The sequence below is a fragment of the Dreissena polymorpha genome, chromosome 12 (genome assembly GCF_020536995.1).
Source record: "Dreissena polymorpha isolate Duluth1 chromosome 12, UMN_Dpol_1.0, whole genome shotgun sequence".
In the NCBI taxonomy this organism is placed as follows: Eukaryota; Metazoa; Mollusca; class Bivalvia; order Myida; family Dreissenidae; genus Dreissena; species Dreissena polymorpha.
This window is the reverse complement of record NC_068366.1, coordinates 59431860-59454486: the sequence shown is the minus strand read 5'-3', so window position 1 is coordinate 59454486 and position 22627 is coordinate 59431860. Positions and strand designations below refer to the sequence as shown.

General features: G+C 36.6%; 1 protein-coding gene across 3 annotated transcripts in view; it reads left to right on the top strand.

Annotated features, from left to right (window-relative positions):
* LOC127852781 (radixin-like) overlaps window positions 1-22627 on the top strand; it is a 50935-nt gene that overhangs the window by 25312 nt on the left and 2996 nt on the right. For 2 of the 3 annotated variants that reach the window (XM_052386741.1, XM_052386742.1), the window contains exons 5-13: window positions 5062-5166; window positions 5597-5766; window positions 11177-11260; window positions 11837-11983; window positions 15816-15912; window positions 17839-18112; window positions 19369-19529; window positions 20303-20504; window positions 22049-22152. In XM_052386741.1, the coding sequence (XP_052242701.1) occupies window positions 5062-5166; window positions 5597-5766; window positions 11177-11260; window positions 11837-11983; window positions 15816-15912; window positions 17839-18112; window positions 19369-19529; window positions 20303-20504; window positions 22049-22152 (1344 nt within the window). Of the gene's footprint in view, window positions 1-5061; window positions 5167-5596; window positions 5767-11176; window positions 11261-11836; window positions 11984-14676; window positions 14774-15815; window positions 15913-17838; window positions 18113-19368; window positions 19530-20302; window positions 20505-22048; window positions 22153-22627 lie in introns of all 3 variants that reach the window. The other variant, XM_052386740.1, reaches the window with a different exon arrangement.

The window sequence follows — 22627 nt, the reverse complement described above, 5'->3', positions numbered from 1 at the left end:
TAAACAGTTACATAAAAAACATGAAATATCTTCCTCAGGCCAATATTATAGGTGTCATTCAATTCAGTCTGGTCTGATGGCGTGAATTCCTGGTTAAATACTACTTTATTAAGTTAAAATCTCATAATATTCACCAGTTATGGTGAAAAGGTGGTGAGGTATAAGTGAATAGAGATTTTTACATTGCTATGACTGCTATCTTTGGTCAAACAGTGGAAGCATACCGACGTAGGAATGATGGTGTGGGTCTCATGATGACCGGGTTAGAAATAAGAAAAAGTCTGCCCACAGAGCTTGCTGATAACTATCTAGATTGTTTTGTTGATGAGCTGTTCAACAATTTTCTGTAATTTAAGAGATACCAAATGTTGACTTTGATTAAAAAATTTGTATGTTACTCCAAAAGTTTATAATGACATCCTTTGCCAAAATTACTGTTGCTTAAAAGATGTTTAATGTTTCATCACCAGCCATTTAAGCAGTGTATCTAAAATTGGCCATTTTTCTTTTCCCATTCTCTGATTCCAAATTGTTCTTAAGCTTAAACACATTTCATGAAAGTGATGTTCATATCTATAAGCCATGTTCAATGATCAGCCATTATTGGTTGAGAAAGAGAAGCATTATTTGCATTCATTTAAAATAGGCATGGTAAACATTTCCTGATTTAAGTCTATACAGTTTTTGTCAGATTTTCACCAAAAAAGATAATTATATTTCAAAATTGGTTTTAACCTTGAGGACCAATAAGTGTTTTACATAACACTCTGGATTTGCTGTCTATCAGGGCGTTTTTCAGCTTTTTGGGAAGGCTTTGAAATTGGGAATTTTATCAGCATTTTCAAGAAATTTGGAAAATAAATTGTGATTTAAAACTACATGAATGAGTTCAGCATGTTTAATCACAAACACCACCATGATCAACAGTTTTCCACATAATAAGTCACATCAGGCACCGTTTTATTAGGAGGCGCTTCATCTTCTTGTGAAGAACTACTGCTTTCAACATGTTGAATATCAGTCAGCACTTTGCTTTCGGAAATCAACAATGACGATGCAAAAGAGTCACTTGTTATTAAATAACTATCATTTACAATGGAAGGAGTTTCAATGGGTAGACTTGTACTTCTTGACGATGTTTATTTAATTAATAACGCTTGCTTACAAAAATCATCAGTTTTTCGTTTTGCCTCCAGGGTTTTGCTTAGGAATCTTTTTCATGTAATATTTCAAATTGCGCGACATCTTTGTTTCCTATTCAGCCGAATCACAAAATGCTTGAATTTCATTGCAAATATAATAAGCCCCTGAACAACACAGATAATTTCGTGCACACAAATAATGCCGACGTTATCCAAATCGAGGTATAGTCTAAACCACTTACGAGACCGGATTTGACTACGCTTTGTTAAAAAGCGAAACAGCCGATGTCATTAGCATTTTTTTTTCCAAATTGGGAATTCTTTTGCACATTTTTGGGGAAAAGTATACTTTTTGCGATTGGGAATATAGCCAAATTTCGGCTATAAAATCGTCCAAAAAAAACCTGTCTATACATTGTTAAGAACTAAATATATCATGTTTACGGACACATGTGGGTGGGTTTGAATGTATGATTTTGAACACAAATTCTTTTGCGGTAATGTTACAACTTACTGTGCACATCATATAACATTAACAAACTGTTAAAACTACCGGTATTTACATGCAAATAAGACCTGGCAGTACATTTTGTAAGTTAATTTTGTAGCACATGTGCAAGCTTGCAAAATTACATCATGAAAATCTACACCCAAAGGAAGTAATGATTTCATATTGCTAAGTATTTGAAGTGTTTGTAAAGTGGATTTGTTGGTAACATGAAAACTGATCATTAATTTTGTTGTTTTTGTATAGAACATGTACTTGTAACAAACTAGTATTAGACAATAGTCTGAATAACATAAACAAGCTTATAATAGGAGAATTAGTTTTATTTGCTGAAATGAACAATAGGTATTTTATTGTCTTATGGGCTAGCCTTGGATTTTTCATGATACTGCTCTTCCACTAGATTCCCAAATTGTAAATGATAATCGCATATCATGAAATATATGTACTTGTTAAAGAAAAATTGAAAATATGCATCTTTAAAATATCAAATGAAATGTGCAAAACACAGTGTGATTCTGAACAGTTGATCTGTAAATTCAAAGAATGTTGTTCGTTAAGTGCAGATTTTCATTTATATCATTTTTTGGCACATGTTTGCTTTTTGCATTAGAGCACTTACGAGGTTTGTATTCTCTTGGCTGGACTGTTATATTAACGTTTATAGTAAAAACTGCCACAAAGTCTTCATTGCACATGTGGTGATAAGCCACTTTGGCTTTTAGTGAACAAAATGATTTATTCCCTGAGGATATATGCTGAGAGCAAAGAGAATGTTCATGTTCATATAGCTTTGCGCCCTATTTATCAGACAAGTGCAGGAAGTTTTGGATTATGTGCATGCATTGTATAACAGTATTTGACTGGCAGAGAACCAGAGATGAAATGTGGGGAAGAAAATTAGCAACATTGTGGGTTGTACAATTAAATAATGTACGCATGTCACAATAATGATACCATTCATCATGCGACAAATTAAAACCGTTTTGTGGTAAGAACATGACAATCAACAAATTGCAAAGTAAAACACACTTAAATACCATTCCTTGTCCAAGCTGATTAATACCAGTCTTTGTGCAAGTGCTTGAATTGTTTGACATTATGCAGTGCCTCTTTACATATACATGCTATGTATAATAACCTTTTGTGAGTTGAAAAATTATTAATTTCCCTTTTCTCTGGGTGTGAATCATATCATCAAGGATATAAGTGCTCAAGTGAATCCATCATTGTTCTGTGACAGGCCTTTTCCTGTCCATTTTGGGGAAAGTGCAATATGGGAATTGGGAATTTTTTTGTGGGAAAGGCCCACTGTTTTGGAAAAAAGCAAACTTAATATAACTCATAAGGATGATTCAAATTATAAGAATAAAATCATATAAATTAAACTGTTCTTCCGATGTACAGTACAGCCAAAGCGAAACAAACGTATTTCGCGATCCGCGGCGGCAAGGCGAAACAAGTCGATGCCGCGTCAGTCGTTGAAGCCGCGTCAGTATGCGGCGGCAAGTCGCATTTCGCCGCGAAACTTCGCATCTGTCCGCCGATGCATGGCGCGGTCCGCGACATGATGCCGAGTCGATGCGATCATGAATTTTTTTTTTTTTTTTCATTATTAGTTAAATGTAGTTAACAAATTTTGAAAGAACAATTATAATAATAATTAAAATCATAATAAATTTATTGTGCGCGGATTGTATTAGCATATACATGTAAGCATAGTTAATGTGTCTGGCCAATTATTAAGTTTGTTTCCCGCCCGTAGCGTATGTATTTCACACATAAACAAGGTCACGTAATTATGTTTTCGCACATACAAGTGGTCAAGGCTCCAGCATATGGTGGATTTATAAATTAATTGCATGTTGATTCCACTATTATATTTCAGCTGAGAAAATTAGCAGTTTGAAGCCACATCAATAATCAAGACGGTGACGACGTATTTGTAGTTTTGTTAATTATCAGCTTATTATAACTATTGTTTGAATATGCAGGCTTTTTCCGCCCTATGCCACGGGTCCAAAATTCGGCTCATTCCCAATGCAAATCTGGTTGTTTTTTTCCCAATTGAAAAAAAATTCCCAATTAAAAAAAAAAAAAAAAAAATATATATTTTTTTTTTTTTTTTTTTTTACCCTTTAAATATATAAGTTGACCTGATCTGGTGTAGAAAATAGAAAGTATTGCATAATTAAATTATCTGTTGCCTTGAATTTGTTTTAAGAACTGTAAAATATGTTAATGATTATTTAAGACTTTCCTTTTTTTCCTCAAAATCCGGCGCTTCCCGCGATTTTTTTCACCTCAAAAAGGCCAAGCCTTTTCCCCAAATTCAGATTAAAAAACCTGCACTAATCACACATGTTCATAAAATTTCGTAAAATTTTAATAATAAGTTATCAAAATAGTCGTTATTTACCAGTTAACGGCTTCTTTGAAATATAAGAAACACTGTTTTAAATAATTTACATGCGATACTTTTTCCCAATTGAGCCAATTTTGTGATTAATTTTTTTCCCAAAATGGGGGTTTTCACGACGCGAAATTCCCAAAATTCCAGTGTGGCGTTTTCCCAAAACGGAGCGGAAAAAGCCTGATATGCGTATATAAACACGTTTTATTTTGTTCATATTATACAGTTAATATCGCTACTAATTACCCGATAATCCCGTATATTCCAGTTTTAAAGCAAATGCTGGTAAATATTTACGATACACAAACATTCTCGATATTTCCTTAAGTATCAAATACATTTTGGCATTTGTTACTATTTATAGAGATGATGAAATGACGTCTAATCGGGGCGTTTTTTTCTCCACTGAACACGCTATTTACGCCTGACGTGATGTTCATGTATTTATACAACACAAAATACACCCAAACTTTCCAAACGACGTTCAACATGTCTGCTTAATTTTCGCGCGCTTTTTATGAAACAAAGGATATTTTAGCACTGTTATTTGACGCTAGAATTTGCCAAAGGACGCGTTAGCATTAAAATTCGGAAGTGTGTTTCGGATTACAAATTTAATAATGATAATCGAACGAAACATAAACAGTTGCGCGTAATTAATTCTACGCTACACATACATGTATGTACATGTAGGTGGATATCTTTTCACTCGATCCGCCGCGTACGTATGCGGCGGATTTACTCCGCGAAAGTACGCGAGGTTAATACAGACTCTGCGTCGTTGCGCGGATCGATGCCGAGTGCCACGGCGATACGCCGCGTGAACAAACAATTCGGCCGCCGCGGACTAATAATCTGGCCGTGGCGTAGCCGCGGATTATGTTTGTGCCGCTTTGGCTGTACTGTAGGCATTCAAAGAGAGCTCAGTTTGGATGTAGGCCATCAAACCCGATGTGTTTTGGATGTAGACCTTCAAACTGATGATTTATAACTTACAGGTGCTGAGCCAAGATGTCAAGAAAGAGTCCCCACTCCAGTTTAAATTCCGTGCCAAATTCTTCCCAGAGGATGTCTCTGAAGAACTTATTCAGGAAATCACACAGGTAGATGTTTTCTTGATTGTATGCAATCATATGTTTGACTGTTCCAACAACTTGAACATGCAATTATTCTCTCAATGAAAACGCTACAAGCCCTATTTGCTTTGGGGCTTGGTTGTGATGTAGAACAGGAATTCGGGGTTGTACTCAATCTCCTTGTCTCCGATACGGATCATGTACTAAATGACTTCTTCAACTCATTCACAAGCAAATTTTAATGCAGTTTATTTAAATGTTCCCTCTAATACAAAGAAGGGGATTTTGTTCTTGTTTGATATTAGCTGATATAATCTTAATTCAAAATGTCTGCTAGACTTGTGTTGTTTTTTGCTTGAATAGCCTGAAATGAAACAGATGCTGATGATAACTTTATCTTGAAATATGCATATCATTGTTATCTAATAATAACCAATACTCCTCTGTTTGTTTTCAGAAAATGTTCTATTTGCAAGTTAAAGATGGTATCCTAAATGATGACATCTACTGCCCGCCGGAAACCTCCGTTCTTCTGGCGTCATATGCGTGCCAGGCAAAGTTTGGCGATTACAATTCAGAGGTGCATGAATCGGGCTTCCTAGCCAATGAAAGAATTCTTCCAGAAAGGTGTGTCAATATTAGCATAACAACGGGCAGACTGGCATTGATGCATTTGTTATGTCAGGGATTAATACAAAAAAAATGAAAAGAATTTTTCCTATGGATCATTAATCCATTTGTTGGATCATTAATCCATTTGTGCCTAGTGGACTCTCCCATCCTTCTAAATTGGATCAATTTATTTCCAAAATTAGGGATGTCTAATATATTTATTTCTATATTTAGAATATTTATGCCCCCCTTCGAAGAATAAGGGGTATATTGTTTTGCACATGTCGGTCCGTCTGTCTGTCGGTTCGTCTGTTGGTCCGTCGGTCCGTCCACCAGATGGTTTCCGGATGATAACTCAAGAACGCTTACGCCTAGGATCATGAAACTTCATAGGTACATTGATCATGACTGGCAGATGACCCCTATTGATTTCGAGGTCACTAGGTCAAAGGTCAAGGTCACATTGACTCGTTCTTGGATGCAGTTTAGGACCACATTTGCAGATTATATTATGTACTGGTGTGGGGTCTCCGTCCCCACCAGATGGTTTCCGGATGATTACTCAAGAACGCTTACGCCTAGGATCATGAAACTTCATAGGTACATTGATCATGACTGGCAGATGACCCCTATTGATTTTGAGGTTACTAGGTCAAAGGTCAAGGTCACAGTGACTCATTCTTGGATGCAGTTTAGGACCACATTTGCAGATTATATTATGTACTGGTGTCGTGGGGTCTCCGTCCCCACCAGATGGTTTCCGGATGATAACTCAAGAACGCTTACGCCTAGGATCATGAAACTTCATAGGTACATTGATCATGACTGGCAGATGACCCCTATTGATTTTCAGGTCACTAGGTCAAAATTCAAGGTCACAGTGACTCAAAATAGTAAAATGGTTTCCGGATGATAACTCAACACTACTTACTCCTAGGATCATGAAACTTCATAGGTACATTGATCATGGCTCACAGATGACCCCTATTGATTTTCAGGTCACTTGGTCAAAGGTCAAGGTCACAGTGACTTGAAACAGTAAAATGGTTTCCGGATGATAACTCAATAATGTTTACTCCTAGGATCATGAAACTTCATAGGGACATTGATCATGACTGGCAGATGACCCCTATTGATTTTCAGATCACTAGGTCAAAGGTCAAGGTCACAGTGACAAAAAACGTAATCACACAATGGCTGCCACTACAACGGGCAGCCCATATGGGGGGCATGCATGTTTTACAAACAGCCCTTGTTCTTACAGAAATTCCTTTAAGCAAACAGCGCAGACCCTGATGAGACACCACGTCATAAAGCGTCTCATCTGGGTCTATGCTATTTGCAAAGGCCTTTTTTCTAGACGCTAGGCATAAATGGGTTAATTATTTGCAAGAACACAACAAATTGGAGTTTTGATGGGCTCATTAAATAGTAATTCCTCCTAAAAAGCTTTAAAAGGAGGATATATTTGAACACCATCAAGTTATCCGCATCACCCGATCTCATATTTTACTTGACATTTACCTACTTTGTAAGTGTGAAGGCCTCAGAAGGTCTCAAATCTTGTTTAAACCAAAATGTTGCATTCTTACTAACATCAATCCTGCATACAAAGCTCTGATAAGTGCATATAAATTATTTATGAAGACATCCAACACACCAACATTACGTGACCTGTGTTTGACATTGACATTGAGCTGCTTGCAAACTTATTCGAATTGTCTAATAAATTAATTGTGCTCTGTGACAAGGTGGTTTAATGCATGTGGGTAAGTTGTCGTCCCAGATTAGCCTGTTCAGTCCGCGCAGGCTAATCAGGGGCAACACTCCGCTTTTATGATATGTTATGTTTAAAGAAAATCTCTTCTTAGCAAAAATCCAGTTTCGGCGGAAAGTGTCATCCCTGATTAGCCTGTGCGGACTGCACAGGCTAATCTGGGACGACTTTTTACGCACATGCATTAAACCCCCTATTCACAGAGCACAGCCCAAATCAATACTGACAAAGCCTCCATTCGGGAATACATGTTAATTATAAGCAGCATCTTGTTCTACCTATCTATCTTCCTGCATCAGGTTGCACAGTTTTACTGCAATGTCTGGGTACACAATTCTATCTGTGTGGAGTGTGTGGTGTAAATTAACAATTATACGAGTGGGTGCAGATTGAATGACATTTACAAAAATATTTGCTTGAACAAGACAAGTGTCACAAGGATGTGTTACCTTAAACTAGTATTATTTTCATCAATATTGAATTATTTTTCAGAATTTCTACATGAAAGTTTTGAAGTTTGTGCAAAAAGTAATTTAAACAAAGTAATATTTGTAGACCAGTGAATTGAAGTGACTGTATTATGATTGGTATATGCAGGGTTGTGATTTTACCTCCTTTCAGTTGATTTCCTCCCTTTGAATGTCTAACTTATCTAACAAATTGTTGTGAACTTCACTGGATCTATGTACAATAGAGGAGTTTACATGAACGCTGTAAAGGGGAGAGGGCATTATCCTCTCCTGCGGCAGTTTTTAAATCACAACCCTGTACATGAAAGGAAATTTTGATCAAATGCTATTTCAGAACATATTCCAGCTCATAGTCCATTATTTAACAATAACAAAGATGTACTTCATTAAAATATCCCATATTGTTTAATTATGGTATACATTTACAAACATTACACATGTCGATGAACATTAGCCATCCAAGCTCCGAAATGTCATCAACTCAGTGCTCTTTGTAATTCATAAGATGCATAATCCAGCATTTGTTGTAAGGATTATGCTTTCACTGTGTAACCTTATAATGGTGGGACCCATGGATTCAGTGAGACAGGTGCAATTATCTGCAATTTCTAAAAGAGATTTGTAAAACAAAGTTCATGAGAAAATGTGGCTGTTTGAAGTTAAGTGTTTAAAATACTGGTGGGGAAGAAATGTTCAGAGGAGAATCTTAATAAAAATTTTGCATTTCACTTGTTGCTTGTATGCCCCTAGCATCTTCAGATCTTATAGAGCAATATGCCTGGCTGTTTTTCCATCAGTCTGTACAAGGGTAACTCAAAATGACATGTTTGTCTGAAAACAAATGTCGATACTTGTCTGGATCATGGATGATGTCTTTGAACACTATCAACACACCCACATCAATTGACCTCAATGTGACCTCGACATTTACCTTCTTTTGGATTTTGACTGATTATACCCTCATTACCATTGGTAATGGGGGCTATATGGAGTCACTTTGACGGTCTGTCTTTCTGTCCAAAAAATGTCATCCGATCTTCACCAAACTTTGTCAGAAGTTGTATCTAGATGATGTCTAGATCAACTTTGAATATGGGTCATGCCGGGTCGAAAACTAGGTCAAGGGGTCACTGCGTTTTAAACCGAAAGTTTATCGGACCATAACTATGTCATTTATTGTTAGATTTTTTGTGAAATTGGTATTTTAGAACAAATAAATTTGCTTTTTGTAATGAAATGTTAGATCTATGAGATAAAATTACATATCCTTGTCTTGCAGGTGTTTGCACGGTTAAAAACAACTAGGGTTAGGCATCACTTAGTTACATAACCTTATCATAAAAAAATTATATACAAGTAAAGTGGCAAGATAATTTCTGTGCAAGTTGAGTTAATATCCATATGCTTACTTCATAATAATCAGGCTTAACTTCTCTGTTGCTAAAATCTGATACTGCCATGATAGTGGTATCCAGCCTTTCAATCAAGGTTAATTGATCTTTAATTACCTTGTTAATACTGCTCTGTTTAGCTGTAGTAAGGTGTAAACTTCATGATTGATGTTGGTAATGAGTTTAACATGTTGCAGTGGTTATATAAATATTTTGCAAATACCTTTGGTGAAATGTGTCCATTGGATAAAATTACTGTAAATGGTCAAATTATCTGGATGGGTGACTGCAGGTTACATCCTCATTCTACTTCTGATCTCAATAATTGTACTGTACATATTTGAACAACTTTATCATTTTACCCTTACTATCTTATATAGTGATGTGCAATTAAGCCATTCATTACTGGGTAAATACTTGAGTAATTAGACATTAATACTTAAATAATTTAGCCACAATTTAGGCATTAATAAGGCTTAAGTACTCCCAGATTTATTGGATAAAGTCAGAAACAAAAGGATCTAAGTTGTTGCTGCTTAGGCTGGAATTCCCCAATCCCCACCATGTACAAATTTTGCTATCTCATCATAAACTTAATTTGGCGTCTGTGTCATGCAATTTGACCGGTCAACTTCAAGCATGTATACACATCAATTATGGGGCATCACCAATGAGTGAAGCATGATTCCTCTGTATCAAAACCAAGATATCTGGTCAAATGAAATCCAAAGCCATTTTGTATGAGGTTTTCATTAATGGGTTGCAGCAAAACTGTTTTGTGATCATGTTTTAAACAGTATCGTGGAATACTGATATACGCGTCTAACGTTGCACCCTAAATTATCATGGTCAAATAAAAGGTAAAGGTCCTAAGATTCTGGAATATAATGTCATTCGCATAAGACATGCAACCATGGTGCAGTGTGCTAGGTGATCTCCACTGGGCATTAACCCATTTATGCTTAGTTGACTCTCCCATCCTTCTAAATTGGATCAATTTATTTCCAAAATAAATTGTCAAGTATATATTAATTTGTTTATTTATAATATTTATTACAGAAATTCCTTTAAGCAAACAGTGCAGACCCTGATGAGACGCCTCATCATGCGGCGTCTCATCTGGGTCTATGCTGTTTGCCATGGCATTTTTTCTAGACGCTAGGCATAAATGGGTTAAAAAAGCCCAGGGTGGTTTCTGGAATGCTGTGTCACCTCTATCTTACACAAGCTATCATTACTAAGGGAGTATTTTGGTAGGCAGTGGCCATATGGGAGAAGATCCCATGGCTTTCTATAAAAATGTATACTAAATGAACATCACAAACATACACACGCACACTGGAATGCTTTGTACCATAAACAAGTTTACAAGTAGACAATTGTAGAAATTGGTTAGTTTTTGTGATAGACTATCTTGTTAATCTTGTGAGGCTTATGGCACTGAATCCTTCTGATGTTTCAGGGGAGTCAGATAAGCTTTTCTATGTTCAACATCGCTTGTAGTATTTGATTGAGCCTCGTTCGAGGAAAACTGGGCTTAATACCTGTGTGTAAAGTGTCGTCCCAGATTAGCCAGTGCAGTCCGCACGGACTAATCAGGGATGTCATTTTCCGCTTTTATGGCATTTTTTGTTTAAAGGAAGTCTCTTCTTAACAAAAATGCATGCACATGCATTACCCCCCAGTTTTCCCAGAAAAAGTCTCAATACCATCATCTAAACCTCAAATTATTAACTGATATTTACTGCAGTTTACTTACGCTAATGTTTGATTTATCTTATTTGCAGAGTGTTTACCCAACACAAGTTGACAAGGGATCAGTGGGAAGAGAGAATCAAGAACTGGTATGCTGAACACACCAGCATGCTAAGGTAAGGGCAGGGTGGGTGATTCCTCTTGTTAGTGTTGTGTAACCTAATAACAGATAAAATAGTTCCGACTTTTTCTGCTTTCTGTGCTTAAGTTAGAATAGATGACAATCGGATGTTCATGAGACAGTGTATACTTTATTTAAAGTATGTAGAATTGATTAATTAAGTGAATTTTAATTGATGTATGTGCTTATCTTATAAAGGTCAGTGCAAGGCCAAAGGCAACTAAATAATATGACAAAGAATCAACTCCTGAACTAGTTTTTATAAAATATGGATTTAATGAAAAATGAGCCTTGTTCATGGAAAACTGGACGTAATACACATGCACAAAGTATCATCCCAGATTAGCCTGTGCAGTTTACACTTTGCTTTTTTAATAGAATTTTCATTAAAATTAATTCTCTTCTTGGCAAAACTCCTGTTTTGGCAGAAAGTTTTATCTCAATAAGCCTGTGCAACCTGCACAGGTTGATTTGGAACAAAACTTTACGGGCATTAATGAAGACCAGTTTTCCCAGAACAAGGCTAAAATGGTGTTTCTGATTCTAAAGTGTGATGTTTGTTGATGCACAGAGAGGATGCCATGATGGAATACCTGAAGATTGCCCAGGACCTTGAGATGTACGGTGTAAATTATTTTGAAATCAAGAACAAAAAAGGAACAGATCTGCTGCTGGGAGTCGACGCACTTGGTCTCAATGTTTATGAATTTTCAGATAGGTAAGTTCTGAACAGTTTTTTTATTTGGCACTTCGTGAAAGTTGGTTTTCCTGCTAATTAATAATGGTACAAATTAAAATGATCATACTTTTTAGCTCACCTGATTGCTCAGGTGAGCTTTTCTGACCGGTCTTTGTCCGTCGTATGTCCGTCCGTCCGTAAACATTTGCTTGTAAACACTCTAGAGGCCACATTTCTTGTCACATCTTCATGAAACTTGGTCAAAAGCTTTGCCCCAATAAAATCCAGATCGGTGAATAAACATGGCCGCAAGTGGGCGGGGCATTTTTCTCAGTTTAATAACATGGCTGCCGGGGGGGGGGGGGCAGTTTTCCTTCTTTGGCTATAAAGAAACCTTGTAAACACTATAGAAGTCACAATTTTTGCCCAATCATCATGAAAGTTGGTATGAAAGTTGGTCAAAAAATTGGTTTTATTGATATCTTGGACGAGTTTGAAAATGGTCCAGATCAATGAAAAACATGGCAACCAGTGGGCGGGGCATTTTTCTCTATATGTATATAGTGAAAACATGTGAACACTCTAAAAGTCACATTTTTGGCCCAATTTTCATGAAATTTGGTCAGAACATTTGTTTCCTTGATATGAGAGTTGACTTCGAAAATGGTTCCGGTCAGTTGAATAACATGGCTGCTGGGGGGGGGGGCAGTTTTCTTATATTTATATTGTAAAAAAGCTTGTGAACACTCTAGAAGTCACATTTTTTGCCCAATCATCATGAAACTTGGTGAAAAGATTGGTTTTATATATATCACATAATTAATGCCATAATTATTGCCCTTAGATTGTCCAAATTTTCATTATACAAAATCCTTGTAAACACTTTAGAGGTGACAATTTTGTTTCAGATTTTATGAATCTTGGTCATAATATTTATTTTTTGTAAGCAAAGTTTGATGTTTGGAAAGGGGGGTCAACTCAAAATATAGGCCACCAGATCAAATCTTACAAAAATAAAATCACTCCATATGCCAGAGTTTTGGTTCAATAAGGATGAAACTTGACCAGGATGTTTGTCTGAACAATATCTAGGTCAAGTTTGAAGTTTGGTAAAGATTGAATGAACCGACTCCTCTCAGGTGAGCGAACTAGGGCCATCTTGGCCCTCTTTTTTGGGGTTATGCCAACCCATGTGAAAGAAAAAAAAATCTTACAAGACAAGATTTCTGATAACTTTTGAAATTTTTTGGACCTCACCAGATTTTACCGGACCGCAATCTTTCTTTTGCACAAACCAATCAGAGAATATACCTTTTATTCAGTTTATATTCATGATCACAATTTTTTCACTATTTAAAACACAGATAAATGTAGATGTGTTCTTTTATAACATATGTTAAAACTTATGATTAAAAGAGAAGAAAGCTTTATTAAAATTATTTAATAACAAGTATTTTATACCCAAATATTAGACCCTATAGTACTTGGTGAAACTTGACACCCTTTGAAATGCTTGCTTTCGGATCATATGTTGACAAGGAAAACGGGAATTATCAAAGTTCATATCCTTTTGCAAGGATTAATTTCATGTCAAAAACTTAATCTGAACCCTGTTGTGTTTCGCTTACGTCACATACCAGTTAACTCAATGCAGGATTTGACTGATTCTGAGAATAGCACTTCGAGTTTGTTTCGTCATCAGCACAGAAAGCAATTTAGTCCGACTGGTTGGTAATGAGCCGTTCTATTTTATCGTACAACCATCTTTTGAAGTAAAATAAACCTATATAACAGTTAATATTTTTAACTGATTCAATGTTCTATTTTCATTACCAACCAAAACAAAGTTTTACATATATATTTTTTGTTGGACATAAGGACTGCCAGTTTTGGAAATGATACTGTACATTTGGAAATTTTATCGGAAATGTCAGAGAAAACGAAGTCTTTTGTAAGGGTTGGGTTATGTATTGTAATTGATGTTAATGTGACCTCAACTGTTTTGTCAATATTCAAATATTCATGCAAAACATGTGCATTTAATAGTAAAGGTTATTTGTACCAAGTTGAGTTCCGAACAAAGTCTATTGCAAAGTGGCCAAGGGGAATTGCAGAGGTGACTTACATTGACATATGAGCATGATACTTATTTTGTTTTGCCTATCACATGTTTATATCACGTGACAGAGTCAGTTCCATGGTTAGCCCTCAACTTGGGCGTAAAGAAGGGCGTCAACAAATTGATTTTCCATTAAAAGTTACAGTTGGTCAACAACTAGTTATTGGTAATGATATGCTGTATAATGATAATAAACATCTTGTATTTTGCATACAAAATCAAGAAGAAAATTATGTTTAGATATTTTGAATAAACAGTTGTTTTACCCTAGTCTGTATTTCATTTGGCTTTAGAACAGATGGTAAATTCTAGTTTCTTCTGGTGTTATCTGTTTTTATGCTATTAAGTTACTGTAAATGTTAGTGTCATTTACATGACATATTATATCCATAAGAATAAATTTTGAAATGATAATTGACTAATTTAAGATATTTTCATTTATATGTTTACATATTTAAACTGTAGATATGTGTTGGTATAATTTTAAAATGTATTAAGTTACAAGTAAGCTTCTAAATTGAATTATGTGCAAGTCAAGTGAATTAAACATATGGAGCAATTCTGTCGGATAACATTGTTATATGTTTATGAACTTGTTAGATTTTTGTTGCAGATTAACACCAAAAATTGGTTTCCCATGGAGCGAAATTAGAAACATATCATTTAACGACAAAAAGTTTGTCATTAAGCCCATAGATAAGAAGGCTCCAGTAAGTAAATAGCACGGAATGTGGTGCAGTGTTGATGTATAGTTGTTGTGACCTGTATAGTCTTCAATGCTGTCCATTTTGATCCATCTGCCCATTCTTGTTGGTGATGTGGTCTACTCTTTATTGCATGATTGCATGCAGTTTTGTTTTGATGTATTTACCTTTTATTTGTTGCAGAACTAGTTCTCGTCTTCTTTCTGAATGATTAGGTTTATTTTGCCTGAGTAGTTCTATTTATGTTGTTTTTGCTATCAAAACAGGAAGAACAAAGTTTTGGGTCAGGGGTGTTTCACTTCCTCATAACCGCTGATTTGCTCAGACTGTGCGGTCAATATTATATTTAATTATTGCATTAATTTCCAGTTTCAATTTTGTTTGAAATAAACCCATTGAAGACAGTAGCTGAAACATCGTTAAACCCTCACCCCATATGTAAACAAACCACAATATATGTATATGGTGAAATTTGTGTTCAAATTGTGTTCCTGTTGTGATTCAATTTCTTAAATGAAGGTATTGATGGATCAGGATGGACTTCGAAATGTATTAAAAGCAATAGTTGTTCTGATTTGTTCGCAGCAGACATTTATCTTATACTTTGTTAATTTTAATGCCAACAAATGTAGGAGAACTATATGAACTGGTGGGGAAAAGTTTGAGACAAGTTTCAATAACAAGGGAGATGTAAAATGCCTGTTGATATACCGGTTATGAAAATGAAACTGACTCTGGGAAAACAGGGCTTGATGCATTTGCTTTAAGTTTCGTTGGAGACAACACATCCCACCTAGACTTCAATTGAAAGGGACTTAATTTAAACAAAAAAATGAATAAAAGCGGAAAGAATTGTTCCTGATTAGACCCCATTTTCTCAGAGCGAGGCTTTAATATTCTGTTTCTATGGAGCTGTTGGATGAAGGCTGGGAATGAATCAGAAGGAAAATTGCTCGGTGTTAGTGATAGTGCTTTAACGCTATCCTGGTTAGGTTGACATATTCATTTGTACTGTCATGCTTTGTCAATGTGTCATGTTCATTTGCAGACTAACGCCCAAAGTGGGATTCCCCTGGAGTGAAATTAGAAATATTTCATTTAGTGACAGAAAGTTTATCCTTAAGCCAATTGATAGAAGGGCGCCCGTAAGTTGGAGAGGGTCTCATTATGTTTGAGGCCGTTGTTTCAGCACAGAACAATAAGGCTGCATCTTGTATAAGAATTCAATACAGATACAGCCCTATTGAACTGAACTTGCACTGTACTGTTTTGTAACCAGACATGCCATCCAGCTTGCTTTTCTTTGCCTAATCCCAATGCTGTCTCCAGCACACAAACTGAGAGGGATTTAATACATGTTTTAATGTTAGGGTGGCATATAGCAGCTGAACTGTCTGTCAGTCAGTCTGTCCGTCCGTCCGAAAACTTTAATGGTCATAACTTTTTCAATATTTAACATAGCAACTTGACATTTGGTATGCATGTGCATCTCATGGAGCTGCACATTTGGAGTGGTGAAAGGTGAAGGTCAAGGTCATCCTTCAAGGTCAAATGTCTAATATATGGCGTCTGTCCGTCTGTCCGAAAACTTTAACATTGGCCATAACTTTTTCACTTTTGAAGATAGCAACTTGATATTTGGCATGCATGTGTACCTCATGCAGCTAAACATTTTGAGTGGTGAAAGGTGAAGGTCAAGGTCATCCTTCAAGGTCAAATGTCAAATATTCTGTCCGTCCGAAAACTTTAACATTGGCCATAACTTTTTAAATATTGAAGATAGCAACTTGATATTTGGCATGCATGCGTATCTCCTGGAGCTGAACATTTTGAGTGGTGAAAGGTCAAGGTCATCCGTCAAGGTCAAAATTAACAAAATAAGTCATTTCTCCATTCAATTTCTTACTTCGCATGGAGCTGCACATTTTGAGTGGTGAAAGGTCAAGGTCATCCTTCAAGGTCAAAGGTCAAATGTATGGCTTCAAAGCGGCGCAATAGGGGGCATTGTGTTTCTGACAAACACATCTCTTGTTTAATAATATATTTATGATTGTTATATTTTTTTAATAAAAATGATGGGCTCAAAGTTATGCTTGAGGTGCTGTTTGTATTGAAAATTCAGAGTTAAAAAATGTATAGCAGATAAAATTAATCTTTTCATTAAATACATTTAATATTTATAAAATATAAATATAAGTATGAAAATTATAAATAAATAGATTAAATACAAGATTTTAATATCATCTACATTAACTTGATGGTCTAACAAATAATTTCATAATGTTATGAACCCGTCAGTAAATTAATGCTGATAATTCTGAGTCTGGAGACAACATTCCCTCTCAGTTACCACTTGTTCTGTTAATTGATGTAATCATATATTTACTCAGACATTCATGCATAATAACAGGTTGTAACCCATGTTCCGGCAATAATTGACAATTAGTTAATGTTGTAATTAATTGCATGGTTGATTGATGGAGTTGATTGGGTGTTAAATGACTAACCGTTATTACTGACGAGTGATATGTGATTACGATGATAATAATTGTAAAATAAAATTGGTTGTATAGTTATGTAGAATAATGTACACATCTTTAACATATAGTATAATAACAGACAGTGTACTGATGTAGTCATGTGTATCAGATTTACTATTACATGTGTACTATGAATAAGGTTCCTACCAAATATTTGATAAAACCCTTTTACCCAAACCTGCAAGCAATTTCTGCAAATGTTTTCCTACATTTTGTCTTAGAAATGTATGTGTTTTACTTCTACTTTCGAACAAATACATACTTTATTTAAAACCACTTACATATGTTTTTATAAGTTGTTGAGAAGTAGCATCAAAGCATAATATTTTAGCATTTTCATTGTTATTCCCTACTTTCACTGATAAATAGTCATACTTTATTTATATGTGTTTTTATACTTATTGTTGAAATTTTCTTAAATTATCAATTAATAGATTTTTTAAACAAAATAAACCCCTTAATACTACTTGTCATATAATATAATTCAATATCTTATCTGTTCATTCACTGTTGTATTCCTCTGACTTTCAGGACTTTGTGTTCTATGCCCCACGGTTAAGAATCAACAAGCGCATCCTAGCGCTGTGCATGGGCAACCACGAGTTGTACATGCGCAGACGCAAGCCCGACTCCATTGAGGTGCAACAAATGAAGGCACAGGCTCGCGAGGACAAGATGGCCAAGCAGACAGAGAAAGCACGTCTGGATATTGAACGGCAGAAGCGGGACGACGCCGAGAACAAACGCAAGGAACTGGAGGAGATGTTGAAGAAGTACCAGGAAGAGAGTGAACGCAACAGGAAAGGTTGGACCTTGTTTAAATTTACATGCATTTATTGATGCCTCAATACAGCGTTTGAACATACTTCCACCATGATTATATTATGTTAGTTTTGAGGAAGAATTAATTTTCCCCGCCGAATTACCTTATTTTTTATGTCCCCCACTATAGTAGTGGGGGACATATTGTTTTTGCCCTGTCTGTTGGTCTGTACGTTGGTCTGTTGGTCTGTACGTTGGTCTGTTTGCGCCAACTTTAACATTTTGCAATAACTTTTGCTATATTGAAGATAGCAACTTCATATTTGGCGTGCATGTGTATCTCATGAAGCTGCACATTTTGAGTGGTGAAAGGTCAAGGTCATCCTTCAAGGTCAGAGGTCAAATATATGTGGCCAAAATCACTCATTTTATGAATACTTTTGCAATATTGAAGATAGCAACTTGATATTTGGCATGCATGTGTATCTCATGGAGCTGCACATTTTGAGTGGTGAAAGGTCAAGGTCATCCTTCAAGGTCAGAGGTCAAATATATGTGGCCCAAATCACATATTTTATAAATACTTTTGCAATATTGAAGATAGCAACTTGATATTTGGCATGCATGTGCATCTCGTGGAGTTGCACATTTTGAGTGGTGAAAGGTCAAGGTCGAGGTCATCCTTCAAGGTCAGAGGTCAAATATATGTGGCCCAAATCGCTTATTTTATGAATACTTTTGCAATATTGAAGATAGCAACTTGATATTTGGCATGCATGTGTACCTCATGGAGCTGCACATTTTGAGTGGTGAAAGGTCAAGGTCATCCTTCACAAGGTCAAGGTCATCCTTCAAGGTCAAACATCATATAGGGGGACATTGTGTTTCACAAACACATCTTGTTCTTCATTATGTTATGAATCCTAGATTAGTTTAAGATCAAATAATTCGTGTTCTGCAAAAATTGGCTTAATGCATGTGTTTAAAGTGTGATCCCAGACAGTGCAGTCTGCAATAATGACCTTTAATTTTTCGTTTAAAAGAAGACTTATAAAGGAAGATCAAGTTAAGGCAGAAAATTTCAACTGTTATTAGTCTGTGCACACTGCACAGTCTAATCTGTTACGACACTTTACGCACATGCATTTAGCCAGGTGTTCTTAGAATGAGTCTCAAATTATAAGAAAAGACATATAAATGATAAAAATATATAAGAAGACAAAAAAAAAATCAAATGATAAATATACATAAAAAGACAAGACAGAACTCAATGATTGACATGCCTGTTGTGTTTGGCAGCTCTGGAGGATTCTAACAGCCGTATTGGACAGCTAGAGCGTGTGGTGGACGACTACAACAAGGCCCAGGAGGAGATAGCAGACCAGAGGCGCAAGGCCCTGGAGCTGGAGAGACAGCTACAGGAGACTGCAAACCTGCACGAGGAGGAGAAAATGAGACTGGTACACAACTTGCTCTCAGTCAGTGCTCTGGGAAAACTGGGCAGTCCGGAATTTTTCTGTTAAAGGAAGTCTCTTTTAAACAAAAATCCAGTTAGGAGGAAAGTTGCGTTCATGATTAGCCTGTGCGGACTGCATAGGCTAGTTTTTTACGACACTATGCAAATGCATTGAGCCCGGTTTTCCCAGATGAGGCTCCTCTGATAGAAGCTAGTACAAGCTGGAAAGTCCAGCTGGTTTGAAGCGGGGGTTTCAGATTCTCGATTTCAGTCGGCAGACTTGTAACATTTTGTTTGTCTGTTTTAATTATGTTAAAATTCAGGCTTGATTAGTTGAACTTAGTTTGATGACAATTTGACTGGTTTGAATTTAGTTGGTTGATATGAATAAAAGGTGGATGAAAAAAAGGGAAATTTTATTGTTTGCACCATAGTGAGCTGCAAGCATCTAGTGAAATTAAGATTGATAAGGATTAGCCATGAAAGAAGTAAAATATAATATCTAATTCTTTGAATTAATGTGTTTTCATAGTTTACTTCAATTATTATGAAAATAAAATTGACCCACTGGTTCCACTATGGTATTGGTACCCTGCACTTTATTGTTTCAATCCATTTCTCTGCAATCCATTCTTTGCCATTTGGTTCCCTGCATTACAATATTTCCATCCATTTTGGTTCCCTGCACTACTTTCTTTGTTATATGTTCTCAGTACTATATTATTTTTCGATCTGGATCCCTGCACTACATTTTTTTTACCATTGGGTTGCCTGCAGGAGGCCGAGTACCTGGCAGCCAAGATGGAGGTTGAGAAGAGTGAGACCCAGCTGGCGGAGCGTGACGACATGATGTCCTCGATGCAGGCCCAGCTTGCACTGGCACGAGACCAGGCCCAACGCGACCAGGAGGCGCTGATGAAGGCCATGGAGTCCATGCACTTGAAGGAAGATAAGGAGGAGGACGACCAGGAGCATGGAGGTAAGGGATAGTAGGGAGCTGGAGGGAGTGGGTACATAGCACTGAAGGGAACTGGGTTAGGGGGAGGGCAATGAAGCAGGGGTAGGTAACGAAAAGGATGGAACTGGAGAATAGGGAAGGGAACTGGAGGAGGGGGAAGAAACTGTTGAGGCAGAACTTGGGAATGGAGTAAGGAACTGGAGGATGTGGGTAACCGGAGGGAACTGGGGAAGTGGTTATGTAAGGGGAGGGACCTGTGAAAAGTAATGAATTAGGTAACAGGAGATGGAACTGAGGGAAGAAACAGCGTAGGGCAGCCGGTAAATAATGCAAACAAACAAGGGGATTAGGAGTGGATAGATAACAGGAGGAAACTGGGTTGGGGTTAGATACAGTGGAGGGAACTTTGGGAGATGGTATGTAATTGAAGGAGGGGGAGGGAACTGGTGGAAGAGGGTGAAAGGTAAGGGATGCTGGCGGGCAGTATAGGGCTGGCTTGGGAGATGTGGACAATAGGGGGTAGGTAATGGAGAGGGTTAAAGGGCAGAACTAGGTGTTGTTGGAAACCTGGTAGAAAAATGCGGGTGGAATGGGTTCGGACTGGGATAGGGGGTAGGGAACAGGAGTGGATATTTGGGAAGGTGGACAGTAGAGGGGAATGGGGGATATTATTGTAAAATGTTTGATAAAAATGGCATGGGTCTATTGTTTACTAAATGTATTGAGCCATGTTGAAAACTGAATTAACTACATTTTTAGCTCGACTATTATATATGAAATATATATAGTGGAGCTATCCTACTCACCCTGGCATCTGGGTCTGTGTGCAAATGTTAAAGTTTTCTTACTACCCCAAATATTTTCTTTGTCCGTTGACATATTGCTTTCATATTTTGCATACTTGTTTACCAACATTACCCCAACCTATAAACAAGAGCAGACAACACTATCAAGCATTTTGTCATAATTATAGCCCCTTTTCCACTTAGAATATGCAGCAAATGTTAAAGTTTTCGTACTACCCCATTTATTTTCATTGTCCCTTGACATATTGCTTTTATATTTTGCATACTTGTTTACCAACATCACCCCAACCTATAAACAAGAGCAAACAACTCTGTCAAGCATTTAGTCATAATTATTGCCCCTTTTATACTTAGAATATGCATATTATTGATAAATCTATGTTAAAGTTGCGTACTATCCCAAATATTTCCTATATGCTTTCACATATTGCTTTTATATGTTGCATACTTGTTTACCAACATGACCCCAACCTATAAACAAGAGCAGACCACTGTATCAAGCATTTTGACAAAACAACACTTACCTGAATACCACAATGGATTCCACCCAAACAATACCCCACGCCCCTACCCAGAATCCCCCCCCCCCCCAAAAAAAAAAAAATAATTGTTTTCCTTTTTTTTTTTTTTTTTTTTTGAAAGATCGTCTAATAAATTATTGAATATGAACAATTTCCCCATGATGGCTTACGTTATACTGTCAAGCACTCAATTAGTCGAGCGCGCTGTCCTCTTACAGCTCTTGTGTTTTGTTTCCAGATGCTGAACTACAGGTTGATGAGAGCATGGTGAACATGCCCCGGTATGAGGAGGAGAGAGAGATTGAGATAGAGAAGAACAAGCGGCTGCAGCAACAGCTCAGGGTAACTACAGTCGAATCTTTAAAGGGGGGGGGGGGGGGGGGTCAGAATGCATCTCAAAGAGAAAGTTTGAATCTCATCTCAAAGTTGTTTTTTTTATAACTCTTGGCCTTTTCTTTGACATATCTATACAGAATAAACTTAAGACTAAAAAATCTTAGAGTTTAAAAAGATGCAGACAGGCAATGGTGCATATGTCATCAGAACGCTTTTCTATTTGAAGAAAAATGTAATTCCAGGTGTCAGCTGTCGAGTTAGAGTTAACAATATAGAATATTTAGAACATTAACCCATTTATGCCTAGCGTCTAGAAAAAAGACCTTGGCAAACAGCGTAGACCCAGATGAGACGCCACCATGCAGCGTCTCATCAGGGTCTGCGTTGTTTGCTTAAAGGAATTTCTGTAAGAAATATTCTAAATATAGAAATAAATATACTAGACATCCCTAATTTTGTAAATAAATTGATCCAATTTAGA